Source organism: Cucurbita moschata, unplaced genomic scaffold (assembly GCF_002738365.1).
Source record: "Cucurbita moschata cultivar Rifu unplaced genomic scaffold, Cmos_1.0 Cmo_Scf00021, whole genome shotgun sequence".
In the NCBI taxonomy this organism is placed as follows: Eukaryota; Viridiplantae; Streptophyta; class Magnoliopsida; order Cucurbitales; family Cucurbitaceae; genus Cucurbita; species Cucurbita moschata.
Genome location: NW_019268537.1, coordinates 1,027,475 through 1,049,013, shown reverse-complemented (window position 1 = coordinate 1,049,013; position 21,539 = coordinate 1,027,475). Strand labels below are relative to the sequence as shown.

General features: G+C 35.7%; 4 protein-coding genes across 11 annotated transcripts; all 4 read left to right on the top strand.

Annotated features, from left to right (window-relative positions):
- The first annotated feature begins 410 nt into the window (after positions 1-410).
- LOC111458862 (SAC3 family protein C) lies at positions 411-4,597 on the top strand. The gene is made up of 8 exons (XM_023101708.1): positions 411-928; positions 1,338-1,438; positions 2,052-2,273; positions 3,109-3,330; positions 3,439-3,518; positions 3,657-3,753; positions 4,058-4,150; positions 4,242-4,597. The coding sequence occupies exons 1-8, from the start codon at positions 607-609 to the stop codon at positions 4,386-4,388; spliced, it is 1,284 nt and encodes a 427-aa protein (XP_022957476.1). The 5' UTR covers positions 411-606; the 3' UTR covers positions 4,389-4,597.
- Positions 4,598-5,540: 943 nt separating this feature from the next.
- Positions 5,541-10,004, top strand: LOC111458516 (pentatricopeptide repeat-containing protein At2g19280). Of its 6 annotated transcripts, none has more exons than XM_023101252.1 (7): positions 5,541-5,978; positions 6,326-7,107; positions 7,555-8,437; positions 8,577-8,726; positions 8,822-8,908; positions 9,451-9,666; positions 9,786-10,004. In XM_023101252.1, exons 2-3 carry the CDS (start codon positions 6,339-6,341, stop codon positions 8,397-8,399), a joined length of 1,614 nt encoding a protein of 537 aa, XP_022957020.1. In that variant the 5' UTR covers positions 5,541-5,978; positions 6,326-6,338; the 3' UTR covers positions 8,400-8,437; positions 8,577-8,726; positions 8,822-8,908; positions 9,451-9,666; positions 9,786-10,004. The 6 variants fall into 6 exon arrangements, with proteins under 6 accessions (XP_022957020.1, XP_022957018.1, XP_022957016.1 ...); XM_023101250.1 differs by adding an exon at positions 9,259-9,323 and having other exon boundaries at positions 6,326-8,437; XM_023101248.1 differs by adding an exon at positions 9,237-9,323 and having other exon boundaries at positions 6,326-8,437.
- Positions 10,005-10,369: 365 nt separating this feature from the next.
- LOC111458517 (protein NCA1-like) lies at positions 10,370-13,975 on the top strand. Its single transcript, XM_023101254.1, has 8 exons — positions 10,370-10,553; positions 10,644-11,028; positions 11,127-11,361; positions 11,730-11,875; positions 12,364-12,451; positions 12,536-12,682; positions 13,135-13,284; positions 13,374-13,975. Exons 2-8 carry the CDS (start codon positions 10,667-10,669, stop codon positions 13,443-13,445), a joined length of 1,200 nt encoding a protein of 399 aa, XP_022957022.1. The 5' UTR covers positions 10,370-10,553; positions 10,644-10,666; the 3' UTR covers positions 13,446-13,975.
- Positions 13,976-14,841: 866 nt separating this feature from the next.
- LOC111458547 (sphingoid long-chain bases kinase 1-like) lies at positions 14,842-21,201 on the top strand. 3 transcript variants are annotated; one of them, XM_023101286.1, is made up of 9 exons: positions 14,842-15,023; positions 15,108-15,968; positions 16,052-16,423; positions 16,727-16,820; positions 16,934-16,971; positions 17,704-17,850; positions 18,499-18,598; positions 19,308-20,242; positions 20,369-21,201. In XM_023101286.1, the coding sequence occupies exons 2-9, from the start codon at positions 15,486-15,488 to the stop codon at positions 20,516-20,518; spliced, it is 2,319 nt and encodes a 772-aa protein (XP_022957054.1). In that variant the 5' UTR covers positions 14,842-15,023; positions 15,108-15,485; the 3' UTR covers positions 20,519-21,201. The 3 variants fall into 3 exon arrangements, with proteins under 3 accessions (XP_022957054.1, XP_022957055.1, XP_022957053.1); XM_023101287.1 differs by having other exon boundaries at positions 14,842-15,968; positions 20,369-20,522; positions 20,621-21,201; XM_023101285.1 differs by having other exon boundaries at positions 14,842-15,968.
- Positions 21,202-21,539: the final 338 nt, after the last annotated feature.

Here is a 21,539-nt window from a genome sequence, read left to right as displayed (position 1 = left end):
AGGTATTCACACTCTTATAATAAATGTTTCGTTCCCATCTAAAACTGATATGGGACCTCACAATCTACCTCTTAGAAGCTAGCGTGGTCAGTTAAGGAAAGGTTCTTACATCCCTTATAAGAAATACTTCGTTTCTCTCTACAACTAATATGGGATCTCTCTGGTTACATTTGACGGTGCAATTTCATAAATATTTTAATATTTTATTAGAATAGAAATCCATTAGAACTTTGGATGAGTGTTGACAAATTTATCTCTCCTGTATTTTAAAATATTTATATTTTTAAAAGTATTTTTTAAATATTTAAGAAAAATGTTATAAAAGCAATTTAGCAAAATAATATTCCTAATAAACACACAAATAAAATTTTAGCTTCACCGTTACAAAATTAAAAGAAAAAGATTAAATCGTTAAGAGCTCAATTGAAGTTTTGAGATTAATTTGGATAATCGGCTGCCCTTTCCCCTAATTCGTGACATTTTTGTATCGTTCTTCCCGAAAACAATGGAGAATTTGCAATTTGTAGTTGTAACAGGTTACTTCAGGAATTCCAAGATCGAAAGTTGAATCTGCGCGTTAATTGAGGGAAAGTTTCAAGTTCATCCATGGAGAGGACGGAGCGTCAACGTCGAAATCATCCTCCGTATCGTTCGGCTGCACCATCTGATTTGGCCGGATCTTCGAGCTCCACTTCCCGCAGATCTTATTCCAACCGCAGTAGAAACGCCGACCACAAGCATTCTAAGTACAATACCAACAGTAATCTCAGCTTTGAGGATGATGCTGACTGGCGTAGCAGAAGAAGTAGCGATAGTAAAATCTATTTACAGAAGCTAGAGGCGAAAGAAGACGACGTTGGACATGATGGCCGTTCTCACTTCGATCTCCCGCCGGTATTAATCGGCACTTGTCCTTCCATGTGCCCTGGTAAGTTGAAACCGTCCACTTCTTCCAGCTTCTTAATCTCTGTTATTCTTTGTCTCTTTTCCTCTCTTTTCCCTTAAAATAGTGAGGAAATATGTTTTCGTCGTCCTCGTTGTGGCGAGAGTACTGGATTATATAAACGCTCTCAAATCCTTTTATGTTTTCTGTAAACATTTATCTGTTTTGGTTGCTCACAGCTTGTAAAAGGCAGGGGAAATGTGTAATTCTGTGCTATTTGACAAGCACAATAACTCATGCTTGTGGGCTGAGCTCGATTAATCCTCCAGACTGCTTAATTTTTGTTGGATTAGTATTTCGGTTTTGGGGTGACACTGTTACACGAATGTTAGCTTCTTCTTCTTCTAAATCATATGTTAGCTGCTTTATCAAGAGTTTTCATATTTGTAAACAGAGGCAGAAAGAGCACAGCGGGAAAGGCTGCGAGATTTGGCTATATTTGAAAGGCTGCACGGAAATCCTAGAAAAACATCTCCAGATCTGGCCGTCAAAAAGGTATTATCTACTGATAGTTGCTTTATGTTGCATCTTAATGCCTCTTTTTTGGTTTCTAATGCTAAACATCTCGGCCCCTTCTTTTATTTTTTCTTGGTTGGAGGAAGTGATTTGTAAACCATGTTCTTAAAGTTAAGATACAATTCTTACTGCCAATTACCAAAAAGAAAAGGGGGAGAAAGAAGAAGAAGCTATTGCATATGAATTTGGCAGTATATTGGAAGTATGCAACTGTCAATTAACTCATTTAGGGGCCTCCAACAATTTATTTAGTTTCCATTGTCGTTGAAAAAGTGTTCTATGATGATCCTTCATCTTTCTGGTGAACCTCTTTTTGCGATTCATAATTGTTGTTTCTCTTGTGAAATTTTCGGACTAATTTGCAATATTGAATTCGTTAATCGTGCATGGAAGTGAGTATCGCTACTTTGAACAAAATGATAGCTAGGCATTTGCAACTCCCAACGACTTGAATCCTCTATTGTCATTGGCTCGTTCTGCTCGAATATAGATTAATAATTTGTGATATCGTTGATCATGATGGATAGATTGGTTTTTTCTTTCACCACATTTCTTGGTAGGTATCATCTGCAGTAACATTTCACTTGTTTAGTTCTGCAGAACAATGTCCGCCAAGAGTGACCAAGCATTAGATGTGCGGCCTCTACCTGTACTGGAGAAAACATTGAAATATGTCCTAAGCTTTTTGGATACTAAAGAGCAACCTTTTGAAGTGATTCATGACTTTGTATTTGATAGAACAAGATCTATAAGGCAAGACCTCAGCGTACAGAATATTGTTAATGAGAAGGCCATCTACATGTATGAAGAAATGGTCGGTATCATCTTGTACTTGTTCTATTCTATGCATCACTCCCTTTCCTAGAAGTGAAGTATTTTGAAACTTGATTCTATGTAACTGTGTTTTAGGAAACTATATAACTGATCGTGGGGCGTGTGCTCGGTCCTTTGCAGTAGTTGTCTTACTGGAAATTGTTTATTTCCTTTTATGTTCTTAACTTAAATACCCCACCAATTAGTTTGGGCAGCACCTGGAATCTCGTGCTCTTGACTGCATTTGATATGCACAACTCTTTTCTATTATTCTGATATCAGATGTTCCTAATTCACCCTTACTTCGTTTTTTTCGACATTTTTAAAGAAACTAACGATGTAGTTCAGAAGTTACTGCCATATCCACTACCTTTATGAGGCAAATAACGAGCTTTTATGGAAAGATAGGGCCCTAAATGGGTTTTAGTTAGCCCATTTGCCTCACTTAGTTTTTGATGATGTTTAAGGAAAATAGACATTCAAAGATCTAAAAGTAAATGCAAAGCTTTTGTTGGTTTTTGTCTTCTTTCTTGTATGCCTTGTATATTTTTTTTATTTTGGTTGCTAGCAAATATGGATTGTGTCATTAGGCTGATCAATGAATTATTAGACATTCATCTTTCCAGATCACATTTCAATTACTGTTTAAAAATTCTGACCAATGATCTTTAGTGTATAAAATATTTTGGACACTGTACTGCAGGTTGAACTTAAAGACTAAAAACATGTAGAAATGCATTTTGAACCTCAAAGTATGTGAACTGTTTGGTTAATTTTGTTGGAGTAGATGAAAATGCACCCCTATTTTCATTGATCTTGAATCTTCTTCATTACAGGTTAGATTTCATGTCACATCACACCAGAAGCTTTTAAATGGTGATAGTAATTCAAATGCTTCCTCAATGCATCACCTCAACAAGCAGCAGCTCTCAAAGGCTTTGATCACACTACTTAATCTCTATGAAATTAACAGATCCAACGGTGCTATATTTGAAAATGAAGCCGAGTTCCATTCATTGTATGTGCTGCTTCATCTGGATTCTAATAGCCAAGCAACGGTCTGTTCTCTAGCTTACTGAGAGCCTTGATAATTTTTGAATCAATACAGTACAATCTACTGTTAGCTGTGTCCTATGAGTAACACATTGCTGTCTCTAATTTGTCAGGGGGTTACTTTGTGGTTTCGTACTTTACGGTCTCCTGCGATCAAGTCAAAGGAAATGCGTTTTGCTCGGACAATTTTACGGTATACTATTTTCTTCTGAAGATTTGTTTGTTTTTTGTGTTCCATTAATGCCTAATGATGTTTGGAGAGAAGTTTCCTTTTCTCATCTCACAATCTTCACTTTTCTTTTCTATCTGCCCCTGCCGTTCATTTGAACAGATATTTTCGGATGTGTAATTATAAGGGTTTCCTTTGTACCATAGGAGCTGAGGCTTCCAACCTTCAATATTGCATTCTTGAACCTTACGTTAATGAGGTAACCATAATCTTGAAACTCTCCCCTTCGATATTTTAATCTGAAAATTGTATACATGAAAGGATAAGTCAAAGGGATGAGAAGGAAGCCTTCAAGTTGGCCTTAATAAAAAGTTGTTTGATTTCCAAGTCACAATTTTGATGAATGTTAAGGCTGTCAGGTCTCGACAAGAACGAAGAATATAATGTTTATGAATGTTAGGGCTGCCAGGTCCCGACAAGGACACTTAATCATTTGGTTAGAAAAAAGGGAACTCGATCGTTTTTTTTTTTTTTTCCTAAGGCATTTATCGCTCACTATGCAGATTCGAGCATTAGCTTTGTCTTACATAAACAATGGTGGATACAAGCTTCATCCCTATCCTCTGGTGGATCTATCCATGCTTTTAATGATGGAGGTATAATAATTTATGACATAACTTATGATCTTCTCGATCGCTTATGTAAAGATCTCCAGTTGTTTATTGTAATTTTTCAAGCTTATGTCAGGAATCAGAAGTGGAATCATTTTGCAAGGCCTGTGGTCTTGTAACTTCTGGAGATGAACTAGGAAACATGTCACTTCCTACCAAACAAACAACATTTTCCTGTCCCAAAGGAGCGTTTCAAAGATACAGCTTTGTGAAGTTGAAATAACATCAAGGTGGCTATCTATACAACTCATTGTTTCATCATTTTTCTTTATAGATTCTTAGGGCTTAATTTCTGGTAGGACTATTCTATACTGTATTATACAGTTGTGTTCTGTGAAAGCTGTATTATCCCACAATTTATATTGTATTGTTGTCTTATAGGGATAAGAACTAACTATGTATCATTTGTATAATGCCATGATTTTATTTGGACGATTTTGAGTTTATTTAATTTGATGTATTGCTAATGTTGGACGATGGAAGTCCCACATCAGCTAATTTATGATCATGGATTTATAAGTGAGGAATACTAACTCTATTAGCATGAGGCATTTTGAGGAAACCCAAGCAAACCCATGAGAGTTTATGCTCAAAGTGGACAATATCATACCATTGTGGAGAGTCGTGTTCGTCTAACAATTAAAAGTTTGAGATTTTAATTAATACCACTCAAGTTTAGGGGTATAAATTGATTTTTGCTCAATTAAATAAGTTAAAATGCTTAGAATTTAAGTTATATTCACATTTGTAATATTTGGTTGCTTCTTTTGTAATATTTCATTGATTTTCTTACAAATTAATGAATATGTTGATCCGTCTCTTAGGTTGATATTGAATCGATAAACACGTGAAAAATAGCGCAAAAAATGTTGACATGCTTTTTTGTAATATTTCATCGATTTTCTTACAATTTAATGAATATGTTGATCCGTCTCTTAGGTTGATATTGAATCGATAAACAAGTGAAAAATAGCACAAAAAATGTTGACATGCTTGAAAGATAGAGAAATTTAATAGAGCTATCTACTTAAAATCTAATATTTATAATATTTTAAGGTCATATTATTCAAGATATAGAATAAATAATATGCATAATCGTCTCAAAGTCATTTATTAAAACTTCGTTTTAAAAATAAATAAAATAAATTCTAAATTCGACTACCTTTTTATTTCTCTTTTATTTTTCTTTTTAAAAAAGAATTATATTATAATTTTGTTTATTTTGAATGATTTTTTTTAAAGAAAAATAATTTTATATAAGTGATTTTGGGTTAGTTTCAATAAAATGAATTAAAACAAAATTGTAATTAAAAAAAAAAAAAAAAAAAAAACATTCAGGCATTTACAAAAAAATTGTTTATTTGAAAGTGCCTTTGGTGGTCTGAAAGATTGCCGTCCAAGTGAGAGAGGCAGCCGCGGCTTGGCCTGGTTGCCGCCTCAACCCATCCCCATTCCATCCCCAGCGAAAACTTGCTTCTTCACTTCCAAAATTTTTATCTGCGAATTTTTCTCTGAAATTAGGGTTTCAGTTTGTTAAATCCCTAATCATATCGTCTATGCTCGTGTTAATGATTCTGAAAATCACTTCCATGTTCCTTACGAAGTACCGCTGCAACTACCGCAAGTTGAATTTCTGTAATCGGAGCTGAGTTCGGGAGGGATTTTCTTCCGCTTTTCTGCATTTTTCTCTATCAATCGGGCCCGTCATTGAGCCTTCAGTATTTCATCGTTCTTCTGAGGCCTCTGCCATTTTTGGCGCCTTCAACTTTTGAGTGCCTTGGCTGCTTCATCTCGTCATCTCCGCATGGTTCAGGTATGATAGTGTTATGAACGCATATAGTGTATTTCAAATTCTGAGAGCAGCTTGAATGTTGTAATTTGCATTCTTTAGTCGAAGTTTCCGATTTCTGTGATGAATGTACTGGGGATGTTTTGCAATGAACAGATAAGAGAAATATGGTGATGAAAATTAAACATTGAGTCGACATAGTTGTGTCTGCTTTCAAACGGGATTAGGATTTCATGCCATCGCCATTCAATTTATATACCAGCTTTGAAATTTTGTTGGCTATGTTCTTCATAAAGAGCTTGTAATCAGAAGAATCATGATGAGTCTTATGATATATGGCTACTTTTCTTATTTAGCTCATTTGTTTCTAGTTTCTGATTCTTCATGAAGAGTGCATTTTCAATAATAAATTTCTGCTCCAAGCTCAACTTTGGAAGAAAAAGACCATGCAGATATTTTGCAACTGCCAATTCTGCGTTGTCTTCTTTCAACTATGCGGACGAGGACTGCTTTACTTCTGAACTTCCTGCTGCTACTAACTCTGATGTTGACTCTGAAGAACAAAATTATTTTGGCAATGACGTTCAAGTTTCGAAAGGCCTGAAAGCTGATGATGATGAAATGAAACTGATAAAATTGATACTTGGGAACCATGGGTTTAATCTTGGTTCGCATCCAAAACAATTGGAGATCGTAAGGATTTTGGATATTCTATTTGAGGAGAGTTCAGATGCACGACTTTGTCTTTACTACTTCAAATGGTCAGGATGTTTATCTGGATCTAATCGGTCGCTGGAGTCGATCTGTAGGATGATACATATTTTGGTTGCTGGGAATATGAATCATAGGGCAGTTGATTTAATGTCACATCTTGTTAAAAATTATGGTAGTAAAGAGGGCTTTTCAACTATATTGCTGAAACTTTTCTATGAAACACACCATGAAAGGAAGACTTTAGAAACCACATGTAGCATGCTGGTTGACTGTTACATCAAGGAAAGAATGGTAACGGCTGCTCTTATATTGATGGGTCAAATGAAGAGCTTCGACATATTTCCTTCTATATGGGTATACAAGTCGGTGATACAAGCTTTATTACAAACGAATCAGTCGGAGTCAGCCTGGGATCTTCTAGAAGAAATGCATAGGCAAGGTATAAGTTTAAATTATTCGATTAATCTATTTATTTATCATTATTGTGCAAAAGGTAATCTGAGCAGGGGGTGGAAAGTGCTTTTGGAGTTGAGGAAATTCGGATCGAAGCCTGATGCAGTTGATTACACAATTGTGATCAACTCACTATGCAAAATCTCTCTTTTAAAAGAAGCCACTGCCTTGTTGTTTAAAATGACTGCTTTTGGTGTTTCCCCTGATTCCGTTACGATGAGTTCTGTTATCGATGGTTATTGTAAACTAGGAAAGTTGGATATAGCTTGTAAAATATTGAAGTACTTTAGGCGTCCCTTAAATATTTTTATATACAATAGCTTTATAACGAAGTTATGTATGGAAGGAAACACGGTAAAAGCTTCTGAAGTTTTTCTTGAAATGTCTGAGGTGGGCTTAGTTCCTGACTGTGTTAGTTACACAACCATGATAGGAGGCTATTGTAAAGTGGGAAACATAAACAGAGCATTTTCTTACCTGGGGAAGATGTTAAAAAGTGGAATACGACCTTCTGTTATCACGTATACTTTGTTCATTGATTACTTTTGCAAGCGTAGAGATGTCGAAATGGCTGAAGTTATGCTCCAAAAGATGATTATTGAGGGTTTAAACCCCGATGTTGTCACGTATAATATTTTGATGGATGGATATGGAAAGAAGGGCTACTTGCACAAGGCTTTTGAACTTCTCGATACGATGAGATCTACAAATCTTACACCTGATGTTGTGACGTATAACACTCTCATTAATGGTCTCGTTACGCGAGGGTTTCTTCAAGAGGCAAAGGATATGTTAGATGAGCTCAACAGGAGGGGTTTCAATATAGATGTTGTCACATACACTAATATCATACATGGATATTCGAAAAGGGGAAACTTTGAGGAAGCTTTTCTTGTTTGGTTTCATATGACTGACAACTGTGTAAAGCCTGATGTTGTTACTTGCAGTGCTCTTCTTAGTGGGTATTGTCGAGAACGGCGTATAGACGAAGCAAATGCTCTATTTTGTAAAATGCTGGACATTGGGTTAAATCCAGACTTGATATTGTACAATACTCTAATCCATGGATTTTGCAGTGTTGGTAATGTGGATGAAGGTTGCAATTTGGTTAAGAAGATGATCGAAAACAGTATCCTTCCGAACAATGTTACTCATCGTGCACTTGTTCTCGGATTTCAGAAAAGGAAGGTTATCGATCCAATAGAGAGTGCCACTTCTAAGCTTCAAGAAATCTTGCTTGCATATGATCTGCAGATTGATGCCAATGGATATATCTAATGTTGGAGAAACAAGATGATCGCAGCATTTTGCATGTGGTAAGCTTCTCTTATACATATGCATTCTTTCTCCTATCCAATAAGTCATTAACTTAATCATAAGCACTAGCAGAATCTTCATTTCAGTTGAAGCCATACAGTTTCTAATTTATGTAGCTTTATGGTACTCATTTTCCAGGCCAGTCCCCTAAATCATATTATTCAAATATTTTGAATCAAGGGTTTCTCGAGCATATCGAGTGCTCTGGGTCCGAGTTTCTTGGGAAATTGGGGCGGAGAAGCAGCCCAAGGAGGCTGAATTCGGCTAGGTTTTCCGAGATTGAACCAGGTAATCTTGAAAAGAGTCTATGATACTACTTCAAGCTTACATGCTATAACTCATAAGTGAAATATGTAGTTTCAATGTGGCATGTTCCTTACCAGGTGTTGAAATTTTTTCTTATGGATGAGCTTAGAGTGCCAAGATGCAAGGAAGTCATGCCTACTCCATCTTTTGAATCGGAAATTCAGGTAAGCTTTCGACTCCGTTTATCTATAATTCCTATACAACTTTCGTTGTCTGATAACCATTTAGTTTTTTTATTTTTTGAGAAGTAAGCTTATAAACACTAATTCTACCTTCTTTTTTTTGTTTTGTTTGTTGTCTACTTTTTACGAGTGTTGTCAAAATTAAAGTCGTGTTTTGAAAACAAAAAGGATTAGTTTTTCTAAAACTTATTTTGTTTTTAGAATTTGGTTAATGATTAAGAAATTGTGAGAAAATAAGCACAATTTTTTTTGGGAATTTAGTTCACATTATTTTGCATAAACAAACAATGATTTAACGTGTTGGACACAGGCAATCCTACCGACGAGGGCAGACGAAAATGACCATTGTGCCCCTCTTACCATGTAAAGTCTAGATGCTGGTTCTGGGTTTGATTTGGTAATGTTTCTTTCAATCCACACACATTGCGTTTCTTATGTTTTGTTTTTGTAATTAAAGAAATGAAAGTGTTCACTTGACCACAGAATATAATGTATATACCTTCCTATGTTTGTTCTGTTCTCAGGAGGATCAGCATCTCAGCATTGGAGCAAATGCATTGAGGGTTTCAAAATAAAAGTTCATTCTATTTCTAACCATCATCGTGATGAGTTGACCTACTGATGAACGAGAGTTGTGCAAATAAATAATAAATGGCTTCGAGAGAATAGGTAATCGGATCATGGCCTTACCACTCGGTCCCGATGGGCAGCAGGTTAAGTTATTCCAACCCAAGTTTATGGTAGGTTGTCGAATTCTTACACCAAGAATAGTTCAAGGAGAGCTGTCGAGTTGCATAATCTTTATCATCTTATATGGTGGGATGATTTGCACAACTTACGTTTTTTTCTTTCTTTTTAGGTTGAAATCAGTATTTGGGCTAGTTTACGTGAGTTATCTCTTAAAACAATGACGTGACCTTCCAATATTGGAGCTTATGAAAGTTGTAGTGTATTCAATATCGTAATCGCTTCTTTCCTCTTGCAACTTTACTGCATCGAGTAGTATCAAAATATCAAAATCTTGAAAATGTCGTGTGCTCTTCACTATTTGAGTTAACTCGCTAATTTATTTGTTTAATCCTATGAAAGCAATTAGGAAAATTTAAGGATTATTGGTAACCATTTAATTTTTAAAATTATATTTGTTTTTTTGTAACTTATTTGCGAAGATTTGCATTTTTTTCTCGATAAATCTTTGAATTTTTATCTAAATTTTAAAAATAAATAGGTGAGAACAATTCTTATAAACTTAATTTTTAAAAAGCAAATGGTTGTGTAGTTATTTTGTATTTGATAGTTTTTTTAATTATCTTAAAAATGTTTTTTAACTCGTGGAATATAGTAATTTTAATAGGTAATAAGTCATTCAATTTTTTGCAATTTAATGTATTTTATAATTTTGTATTATCATTAATTACACTAACGGAAACGGACAGATATGGACTTTCTATTCTTTCTACAGGTCGCTCGTGTTTATATTTTATACATTTGGAGAGCTTTGTGCATATTTTGAGAATACCGGTGCTTGGGAACCCGACGCGAACCGGGAAGTGACTTTGTATGCAGAATTCTACAGAGTCCTAGGGATTCTCAATTCGCGTGAGCTTCTTAGGGCATTGATTTTCAGGTTTCATCTTCGTCTTTGTTTGTGAATTCGTTGAGTTCTTTCAATTTCGATTATATAGAAACAAGAAGCTCTAAATTTGAGTTGTATTAGAGGGAGATCGATCGAGAATCGCGATGACTCCTGTTTGTCCCTCCGTGAAATCTGCTCGTCCCGACGACGCTTCTTCACGGAAGCAACAAGGGGAATCTGTTTGTCCGTTTGCGAAATCTGGCTGTTCCGATGATGCTTCTTCAAGAAAGCAGCAATCGGAGGCTGCTTGCCCGTTTTCGAAATCCGCTCGTTCGGACGATGCTTCGTTGACGAAGAGTCCGGTTGAGGGGGAGAAAGGTGGGGCCGATGCTGCCAGTGCCGGTGGCAAGTGTCCATTCGGATATGATTCTCAAACTTTCAAGATTGGCCCTCTGAGCTGTATGATTTGTCAGGCACTTCTCTTCGAATGCAGCAGATGTGTCCCCTGTTCTCACATTTTTTGCAAGTAATTAATCAGCTTTGGTGTTTCTTATCTTCGTTTTGTTTTTCTTTTCGAGATTCCTTCGGTCAATTGTTTGATTGTTTCTTCTTGAATTGTACCAGAGCATGTATATCGCGTTTTAATGACTGTCCCCTGTGTGGAGCTGACATTGAGAAGATTGAAGCAGACGCGAATCTGCAAGCTACGGTTGATCGCTTCATTGAAGGTCATGCGAGAATCAAGAGACCCCAGGTGAACTCAGACAAAGAGAATGAGGAAGTTAGTGAAAGTAAAGTAGTAATTTATGAAGACTTATCCATGGAGAGAGGTGCTTTCTTGATCCAACAAGCCATGAGGGTAATATTTCTTGTTCATTTCTTCCTGTTTCGTTTTTTGCTTGTGATATAAATGTATGTTTGAATATCTCACTGCAATCAATTGGATGTTGCTTCTTTTATTTGAACGATCTAGTCAGTGAGTGGTGTGAGCTTCATTTTTATAGGGGTTGTCTGAAAATATTTGATTGAAGAGCGTAAGGATCATTTATCCAAATACCATTTACAGAAAATATTTTGAAAATAAGTAGCTTCATCTGTAAGAACACACAAAAAGAAAGCAAGAAAAAACAACTTTTTGGAAACAGTTATCCAAATACCATTTACAGAAAATAAACATCCCTTTAGTTTTTGTTTTTGAAAGTTTTACAATCTGGTTTTTTATCGCAGGCGTTTCGTGCCCAGAATATTGGAAGTGCCAAATCCAGGCTCACTGTCTGTGTTGAAGATATTCGAGATCAGTTAGAAAGAATGGGCAATTCATCAGAATTGTGCTCACAGCTTGGAGCGGTTCTCGGCACACTTGGCGATTGTTGGTATGTTGGTTCTCTTCTCTCTCTTACGACAGGGCATATAGTTTCTTAAAGTGCAGCTTTCCTTGAATAACCTCTTAGGTGGTGTGATTTTAAATGAGACGTATTTCTAAGAGTCTCCTACCTATTATTTTGTTAGCAATATAATTTAGTTTAGTTAGTTATCAATGAATCTTGGGGGGGTGCATGGGAGATTGAACGGTATATTGGTAGTTAAGCACACAACAAGCTGGCTTTACTCGGGATTTTTACATCGGATTGTATGCGTAGGTAACCATGGGCCCATGGCTAACTAAAACTTTTTTCAGGCAGTCAGATTCTGAAGTTATCATTCTAATGAACAACTAACACTTGTACTATTGTGAAATCCTGATGTGAATATTCCATTGAAATTAACCATATGGATATTATGTGGCCGCCAATTTTTAAGCTACTAAAACAATACTTATAAATCCTGATGTAAATTTCTGTTGTTTTATCCTGTTTTACAGTCGAGCAGCTGGAGATGCTAGTTCTGCAATCATTCACTTTGAAGAAAGTGTAGAATTTCTCTCAAAGCTGCCTGAAAAGACTCGCGAGGTTCTTTATTCGAAACTTTTGAGTCAACATTGTGAATTACTGCTTGCTTTTGAAATGCCTAGTAACCCTTGTTTCTCCCTTCAGATCATTCAGACACTTTCTGTATCACTGAACAAAATTGGTGATCTAAAGTATTATGAAGGAGACCTCCAAGCTGCAAGATCTTATTATCTCCGGTCTCTTAATGTTCGTCAAGATTGGAGCAAGCATCATCCAGATGATCCAGCTCAGGTTTGTGATTGTTAATTTCTAGAGATCACCTGGTTAAATAAACCTCTTTCCAAGAAAGAGTAGAAGAACTAAATCAATCATTCATCGTTATTAGCAAAATCCCAATACGTTTTCTCTTCGGATTAGAATTTTCCAGAAGGAACGGCTATTTTGGTGAACTCAATGTAGTCTAGGTAATTAGTTGGTTCAGTATTCTGCAAGTGCTTATGATTGACAATTTCTAGAATCCAAGAACTGGTGAGTTCTAGAAAGAGATGGCTGCAGGTTTGAGATGGGTATTTCAACGTTTATGAAAAATATGGGATAGGATGTCTAGTCTAGGTGACACCGTTCGTATCGTGCCTTACAAAGACTTCGGTTGTGGATTTTATTGATGCATTAACATACATTTTAAAAAAAAATACAGCACGAGTTTCTCATATTTCTGAAATGGACCTTATTGCTTGCTACAGATCCTAGATGTGGCTGTTTCACTTGCAAAAGTTGCAGATGTAGACAGCGGTCTAGGAAATGAAGATATGGCAGTTGATAGATTTCAGGAAGGCATAAAGTTGTTGGAATCATTAACACTGAATTCTGAGAACCCTGGTCTTGAACAGCGAGTAAGACTTTAGATTCTTTGCTTGCTTCTTACCCTTAATAGTGTTCATATCCATCAAATGCTTGATGGACTTTCATACTTTACTGGCAGCGTCAATCTGTTTTGAAGTTCCTTGAAGGTCAGTTTGCCGAGCGACAAAAGCCTAATCGATCCAGTTGCTAGAGATCATCGTTCCAATCTTAGTTAAGCAAATAAGCTCCTTTCAGCCGAGCAACAGGGAAGGTTGCGAGCACCCGTCTCGAATGCTCTTATCGTGTTTTCTTCAGGGTATAGTACAGAAGCATCCATAACCGATGTCGCTTTATTCACATAAGCATGAATCGACCTGGTAGTTGTGTGAAGCCGTGGCGTTTTAAATCTGTCTGCTGGTCAGGTCTCTTGTGTATAATGTTTCTCTTGCCCCCACGTAATTTCCTTCGGATTGAGCTGACCTCCGTTACGGTCGTTACCCCATGCACTTCTACAGTGAACTTTTTAGCTAAGGTGCATCTCTAAAACAAATTGGAAGTTAATTAGTTCAGGGTTTATATTGATTTCGCCCATTCTTTGTCATTCTATTCCCTTTTGTTGGTAGATGATTTTCTTAGGGAAGATGATTGGATTGTTGGGTATGCAATAAATATTGAAAATGGTGATGAGACGGCTTACTACATTGATTTATACAAGGGAAAATATGAGTAATTTGTAAGCTTCTTTACATAGCCTTTAATAAATAATATTTAAGAATTATTAAATAAAATAAAGTTAAAGTTATGAACTTTTAAAATTGTATTTATTTGGTGTACCAACTTTTAAGAGTATAAATTTAATTATGAGTTTTTGGCGTTTTATATTTTATTTGATCTTTAAACTTTTAAAAATACAGATTTGTAGTTATGAATTTTGAAATTTTATTAAGTTTAATAAATTTATTGAATACAAAATTTTAAAAAAATTACAATTTTATTAGACATAAATTTTAATACAAAAAAGTTAAATTACAAATTTATTGTATAAATTTTGAATTTTGTATTTAAATTTTAATTTACAAACAATCAAAGATTAATGATGATTGGAGCTGTACTGAAATTAATTTAAATAATTTATAAATTTTTAAGATCATGTCTTTCCAACATTAAAAGTGTTTTAACAAATATTTTAATTTTAAAGATTTTTTAAAGTGGAAGAATTAGAGTCTAGACATAATTTATTTGTTTTTTTAGTCAAAATATACAAACTATAAAAAAAAATGAAATAAATACAAAACTAGAATTTAAAATACTAAAATTATTTTAATTCATCTATCTTTGTTTGTTTAATAATTAAAGTCACGTACCTAATTTATATTTAAGTGGTAGGATATATTTATTTTTTTAAGCTTTTAAGTGGGGATAAATTAAGAAAGAGAGTCAAATGACGAAGAAAAAAGAAAGAAAAAGAAAAAGAAAAAGAAAAAGAAAAAAAGGAAAAATAATATATCTTATTATTTGTTCTTTTCTATTTTATCCACCAACTACTCCACTAAACTCAGCACGAGGGGATTTCTTGACTATAAAATGGAAAATGGAAAAGGGGAACAAAAATAATAAACAATAAAGAAAATGGAACACAAGGTGAGGTTCCTCGCCATTAAAGCAAAATTTTTCATGGTGCCGAGCTCCGAATTACAGAGGCTTTAGGTTTGAGTGGGCATCCTCTTCATTTCTCCGCCAGAAAAGCCATCTGGCGAGCGAGGATCTACGGCGGGCATGGACTGAATTGGTAGGGTTGTTTATCGAAATTTGTCCGCGGTTTTTTCTCATTCGACTAGCATAAGATCTGAATTAGCTCCCTAGGTTTTTTCAGGCACCTGCATCAAAATTCGGTCTGAATGATCGATTTTTCTCTGTTTCGTTGTTTGATTGTTGAATTGAAGGCCATTTTGGATTCCCTAGAATTTTGATTTACGTGCGCTTGTTGGTTGATCCGATCCTTCGCGTAATTGCATAGGTAATTGTAAGGTTTCATTATTTGAATGAATGGATTTTTAGTTCAGTTGGAATTCAGGAGAGTCGGATTGCCATATACAGCTCATTTGTTGTTCGTTTGAAAAGAAAAATTATTCCCTCCATCTTCCTTCTCGTACTCATCCTTGGTGTATAGAAGACATTGAGTGCGGGGCTTGGATGTGCGTGTTTCTCGCGGTGCTTGTTAGTTCATATATTCGGTCGGAATTGTGTAGATATGCAGCAGAGTGAGGGCCTCTCTAGCAATAGTTATGAAAATGATATTTCTTCGTCGTCCTTGAGGCTGACAACGCCTCAGAAGTCTATTAGGCGATTGGGGCTGTGCTCGCAAATAGCAACTGGCGGACAACACTCCTCGCCTATCGTCTTCCCTGAGAAGCGCAGCAAGGCCAAGTCTTCATCCAGGCGAGGGAGTGAGATTAATTCCTCTATCCCCAAGTTCACCATGACCTCCTGTGATGATCTCGACAAGCCTAAGAGCTTCGAACACAGGATTGACATAGGTGGAGGAGATGAAAAGTCGGATTTATTGGGCTATACGGTATTCTCGGGTAAGCTAGTTTTGGATAAGAGAAAGAATTCGGACAAGAATACTTCTGTTGACACTGGTGTAGCCAATCAAGAAGGTTTCGATGCTAAACTTACTAGCACAGCCTTGATATGGGGTTCTCACATGCTACTTCTGGAGGATGTCATTTCAGTAAGCTTTCTTTACATCTCACCAAAACACAAGGCCCAAGATTTTCTGTTAGACGTATTGATGAATTGATGATACTATGACAGGTCTCGTACAATGTTGATCTCAGGCATTTTACAATTCATTCATATCCACTGCAGAAAGGTCCACGTGGTCTTTCTTGTTTTGTGAAGGCCAGGAGAAAGCTAATAGATTATCGCTTTTTGGCTTCCAGCGTTGAAGAGGCAGTTCAGTGGGTTGGTGGTTTTGCAGATCAGCACTGCTATGTAAACTGTTTACCTCACCCCTTACTGTCATCAAAGAGGCAGGCATCTTCAGAATTAATTCCGGTTGATATACCTCCTGAATTACTTTTCAAATGCAAGAATCCACCAAAGATGCTTGTGATATTAAATCCACGCTCTGGACGGGGTCGGTCAACTAAAGTTTTTCACGGGATTGTTGAACCAATATTTAAGGTATGGTTTATCCATGCACTAAAGTTGAATATCAATCTTTCTGTTTCCATTCATCTAGATTTTCCCCTAAGCTAATATCCAACAAATAACCATAGCGTACAAGGCTTTTAATGACCTTTTGTATTAAGATTTACTGATTTAGTGTAAAGTCATGATGGAAGTTGACATTTCTACTCTTGATTGAAGTTGAAAATTTGGATCTTTTCTGTCCCTGGTGAATTGATTTGGTAATTTTACCATGGATTATAAAGATTGGCAATCTTCTGCTTATTATTTATTTACTTATTTTGCAAAACTTAACAGCTTGCAGGGTTCAGATTGGAGGTGGTTAAAACGACATCTGCAGGCCATGCTAGGAAGCTCGCATCTAGTGTTGACATAAGCAGTTGCCCTGACGGTATTTCTATTTGATGTGCTCTATTATGATAAACAGATGTTATTTCTTGTTTATGTATATATCTGATTATCTTTTCCCTCTTTAAATAATGAACCTACCCCTTCAATTTTCAGGAATTATTTGTGTGGGAGGTGATGGGGTTATTAATGAGGTTAGCCACATCTATTTTTATTTCTAATACTTCTCTATGGGTATTTGTTGGCGCTCTTTCGTGTAATTGTGTAGTTTTGAGTTGTCCCCTTTTGTTTCAGCCCTTGATTTTTGTGAGGCATCTTGTGTTTCTCTCTTTCATTTCTCTCATAAAAAGTTCGTTGCTATATATATATATTTTTTTTTTAAAAAAAAAAAACAATTGCTTTATTTTATGTTTTAAAAAAAGTAAGGGAAAAAAAAAAAAAAAAAAACTTGCAGCTGTATTTTATGATGCTAAATATATTTTTCCCCTCATGTTGTCATAGTTCTAGAAATAGTTTTTGGCTTTGTATTTTTTGTATTTATTAGGTTAAATTACAAGTTTAGTTATGCACTTTGAGATTTTTGTCTATTTGTTTCATGTATTTTGTATTTTCAAAAGTGTCTAGTAGGTTCCTAAGCTTTCAATTTTGTGTCTAATAAGTCTTTGAACTTTCAATGGTCCTTGAAAACTCAAATTTAAAAAAAAAAAATTAATTGAGCTATCAGATATAAATTTGAATTTTATGCCTTATAGAATTCTAAAATTTCCATTTTGTATCCGTAGATCTATAAATTTGTAATTATTTATAGTTCAGGACTAAATAGAGATAAATCTTCTCAAAATTCAGAGACTACATTTGTAATTTAACCTATTTCTTAAATGGTATACTAAGAAATATAAATCACATCAACCTTGGTGGCTATGCAGGTTTTGAATGGTCTATTAAGTAGAGACAACCAGAAGGAAGGAATTTCTATTCCAATTGGAATAATTCCTGCAGGTTCTGATAACTCGTTAGTTTGGACTGTTCTTGGAGTTAGAGATCCAATTTCCGCTGCAATGGCTATTGTGAAGGTGAAAATTTTTTTCTGGTCTACTTAGGACGTTTATAAAGTTAATACTGTGAACAATCTTTTATGTAAAAAAGAAGTTATACCATGAACAAAAAGATTTCTTGCACTTTTTTGTTGTATTCCTGGAGATAAATGAAAAAGCTTTCATGACTAGGAACCTGGTTACAATGCAGTATTTGTCTAGATTTGTTGTTTATAAGATTTCTATGCTTTTTGGAAGATTTACTCCTTGATATTTCCTTGTTGTATTTACTTTTCTAATTAAGGTCTGTTCTTGCAAAGGTGAATATCGGGGTTTTTGTGTTCAGTGTTCCAGGAAAAAAACGTAGATGAGAATATACTTATGTGGGAAGTAATATTATTCACCTCCTATATGAACGTATGTGTAATTCCCGTAACAAAAAGTCAATTGCATAATAATGTTACTGCTAGATATCTGCTTGTACATTCATGCTTGTGTGGAAGCACAGCTCATCACACCATGTCTGCATACTACCTAACTTTTTTTTTTTTAATAAACTCCACATTGGTAAATATTATATAGACATTGCTCTGACCATTCCTTACTACCTTCATTTTGATTGTTTCAAGATTAGTTTTATTAGCTATATTTCTCTCACTCATGCTGTGGTATTTTTTTAATTCATAGGGTGGTCTTACTGCAACCGATGTTTTTGCTGTTGAATGGATCAAATCAGGTGTTATCCATTTTGGGTTGACAGTCTCATATTATGGATTTGTCAGTGATGGTAAGTAATGATACAGGAGTTCATTTTATCTTTAAGATTATTGTTCTGAACCATTGTCGAATGCACTCAAGGGTGAGATGAATGAGGGCCTCTCTTTGTTAGTGTTCATGGAGGTTGTTCTTTCCCCTTATGCCTTTTGCATGATATCATTCGTTGTTCTCTTGTCAATTCACAGCTGTGGTGTAAATTCATTCCCACCCTCTCTCTCTGAGTTGATTAAGATTTCAAAAGTATTTTGTAAGAATGAAAGGTGAAATACTAAACAAAAAAACAACATAGATTAGATGTAACCTTTGTAAGCTTGATTTTGAAAAATAAAAAAATTAGAACAAAATAATGAGGCCTACTTTCTTTTTGCTATCAAGTCATCATTGTTGGAAATACCTTGTTCTTCTTCTTGGGGCAATCCTCTCCCTCGTGATTTTTGGCAGCCAGCGGTAGATAAGTTTGAATGAATTATTTGTTACTTGAGGCTTCAGAAATATTTCTCTACTATTGGTAGATAAGTTTGTGGTGAGTGTTAAGCTGCAGATGGCTTTTGAATAGGCTGGCCAGCCTTCACTTGGATATCTTACACCAACTTTTGTAGACGTCACGTTACTTTTCTTTTCCTTATAGGAAACTAACTTCCATTGACTACTTTGTCTTATTGATGAAATGAATTTTGTTTCCATCAAAAAAATGATGTGAATTTGGCCATTTGTTACAGTGTTGGAACTTTCTGAAAGGTATCAGAAGCGATTTGGTCCTCTACGTTACTTTGTTGCGGGAATCCTCAAATTCTTATGCTTACCGAAGTATAGTTTTGAAGTGGAATACCTTCCTGCATCATTAGAGGATGATGGAAAATTCTCTGCTGAGCGTGAAGTCGTAGACATGTCAGATTTATACACAGATATAATGAGGAGATCAATCAAAGAGGGCATCCCCAGGGCCTCTAGTTTATCAAGCATTGATTCAATAATGACTCCTAGTCGAATGTCTGGTGGAGACTTGGATACAACCTGTAGTAGCACTCGTGCTAGCACTGAACCATCCGAGTATGTGCGTGGTCTTGATCCTAAATCCAAGCGCCTTTCATCAGGAAGGAGCAATGTAACAGCAGAGCCTGAAGTTATTCATCCACAGCCACCCTTTTCAGCTACTCCCAACTGGCCAAGAACCAGGTCAAAGTCCAGAACAGACAAGGGATGGACTGGTTTGATAACCACACAAGATACCACTAGATGTTCTTGGGGCAGTGCAAATAATGACAGAGAGGATATATCTTCAACACTGTCTGATCCGGGTCCGATTTGGGATGCAGAACCAAAGTGGGATACTGAGTCTAATTGGGTCGTCGAACATCCAATTGAATTGCCAGGTCCAACAAATGATGCAGAAGAAGGTCCAACAGAGCAAGCTGTGCGTGTGGTTGAAGATAAATGGATCACTAAGAAGGGGAAATTTCTTGGAATCATAGTTTGCAACCATGCTTGTAGAACTGTTCAGAGTTCTCAAGTAGTGGCCCCAAGGTCTGAGCATGATGACAATACTCTTGACTTGCTTTTGGTTCATGGGAGTGGACGACTTAGGCTGTTGCGATTTTTTTTGCTGCTTCAGATCGGTCGACATCTTTCACTGCCATTCGTTGAATACGTCAAGGTATGTTACTCTACATTCCCATTTAGCCTTGCATTTCCAGGCTGCAATTAGGATTCTGTAAAAGGGTGAAAGTTATTGTAAAGTTGCAAGCGACATGAGCTAAAACATTGTTTGTTCACAATACAGGTGAAATCGGTGAAGATTAAACCTGGTAAGCATTCACGCAGTGGGTGCGGCATTGATGGTGAGCTTTTACCCCTCACTGGCCAAGTCGTTTCGTCTTTGCTTCCAGAACAATGCAGACTTATTGGTCGATTTCCCGGCCATCACGTATAACCAAGTAATCCTCTTATCTGAAATATTTTGATATGCCACTGACTGATCATAGAGTTCCCGTTAACTGAGTTGTTTTTCGTCATGTGGTTGTGTAACATGCAGCTCAATCCTTTATAGCATAATAGAGAATCTTTGTGCATTATTTCCTACCCATTCCCATCTCACAGTTCTGTTCTTCCTTCGAACAAATTGAGGTCTCTGTAAATCTTTTGTTCAGAAAACACGTCGGGTCGCCTTTTCCCTGCAGTTCTATCCCCTCTTGAATTCCCCTGTTGTGTATTTTTTACCCCCATCATGTCTGTTCATTGTACAAGCGTGACAAGCTTCACACTCAGCTCCCCGATCCACTCGATTTAGTTCTATTTACATTCTTCACAAGTTTTCTGGAGATACTTATATTGTATATACGTGATTGTGAACTTTTTTGGTCTGCCCTTCTCTCCTACTTTCCAGCCCTACCCCTTCGATGTTCTAGTTATGTCTATATCAATCCTAGTGAGTTCCTAATTAGTTATTAGCGATTAAAATGTCGAGTAGCGTGTCGATGAACTAGTTTGAAATATAGTTGACATATTTCTTGGTAGATCTGTATGGTTAAATATCATTTGTTCAGCTGGTTTCTGGTTGATTAATATTATGTGGACTTGAAAGGCTTTGATCAAGAGTTTGAATATTTCACTTCAGCTTGAATCTGTTCCTAATAACATTAATGGCAGAATCATAGAATCATTGACATTAAGCATCCATTGATCTGAATTATGACGACTCATATATATTTACTAAATTAAAATTTCTAAACTTATTTTAAAATTAATTGGTGATTAGATGTTAATGTGATTTTTATGTCTACAAACTTTTAATTTAATTTAAAGATTAAATAAATATAAATTAATTTTTATAATTCATGGATTAAATTTATAGTTCATATTTTTTTAATGGTTTAATATATATATATTTTTTTTAAGGAAGGGAAATTGTAGATGGCTATATTTTTAGTTTTAAATATCCTAAATATAGCCAA

Excerpts from the sequence above, each read along its gene's own strand:
- LOC111458862 (XM_023101708.1), top strand. The coding sequence starts at position 607 with ATGGAGAGGACGGAGCGTCAACGTCGAAATCATCCTCCGTATCGTTCG. Across the intron at positions 929-1,337 it reads TTGTCCTTCCATGTGCCCTG|AGGCAGAAAGAGCACAGCGG; the intron begins GTAAGTTGAAAC and ends ATTTGTAAACAG. Across the intron at positions 3,331-3,438 it reads ATTCTAATAGCCAAGCAACG|GGGGTTACTTTGTGGTTTCG; the intron begins GTCTGTTCTCTA and ends CTAATTTGTCAG.
- LOC111458516 (XM_023101251.1), top strand. The coding sequence starts at position 6,339 with ATGAAGAGTGCATTTTCAATAATAAATTTCTGCTCCAAGCTCAACTTT.
- LOC111458517 (XM_023101254.1), top strand. The coding sequence starts at position 10,667 with ATGACTCCTGTTTGTCCCTCCGTGAAATCTGCTCGTCCCGACGACGCT. Across the intron at positions 11,029-11,126 it reads TGTTCTCACATTTTTTGCAA|AGCATGTATATCGCGTTTTA; the intron begins GTAATTAATCAG and ends GAATTGTACCAG. Across the intron at positions 13,285-13,373 it reads ACCCTGGTCTTGAACAGCGA|CGTCAATCTGTTTTGAAGTT; the intron begins GTAAGACTTTAG and ends CTTTACTGGCAG.
- LOC111458547 (XM_023101286.1), top strand. The coding sequence starts at position 15,486 with ATGCAGCAGAGTGAGGGCCTCTCTAGCAATAGTTATGAAAATGATATT. Across the intron at positions 16,424-16,726 it reads TTGTTGAACCAATATTTAAG|CTTGCAGGGTTCAGATTGGA; the intron begins GTATGGTTTATC and ends AAAACTTAACAG. Across the intron at positions 18,599-19,307 it reads TTATGGATTTGTCAGTGATG|TGTTGGAACTTTCTGAAAGG; the intron begins GTAAGTAATGAT and ends CATTTGTTACAG.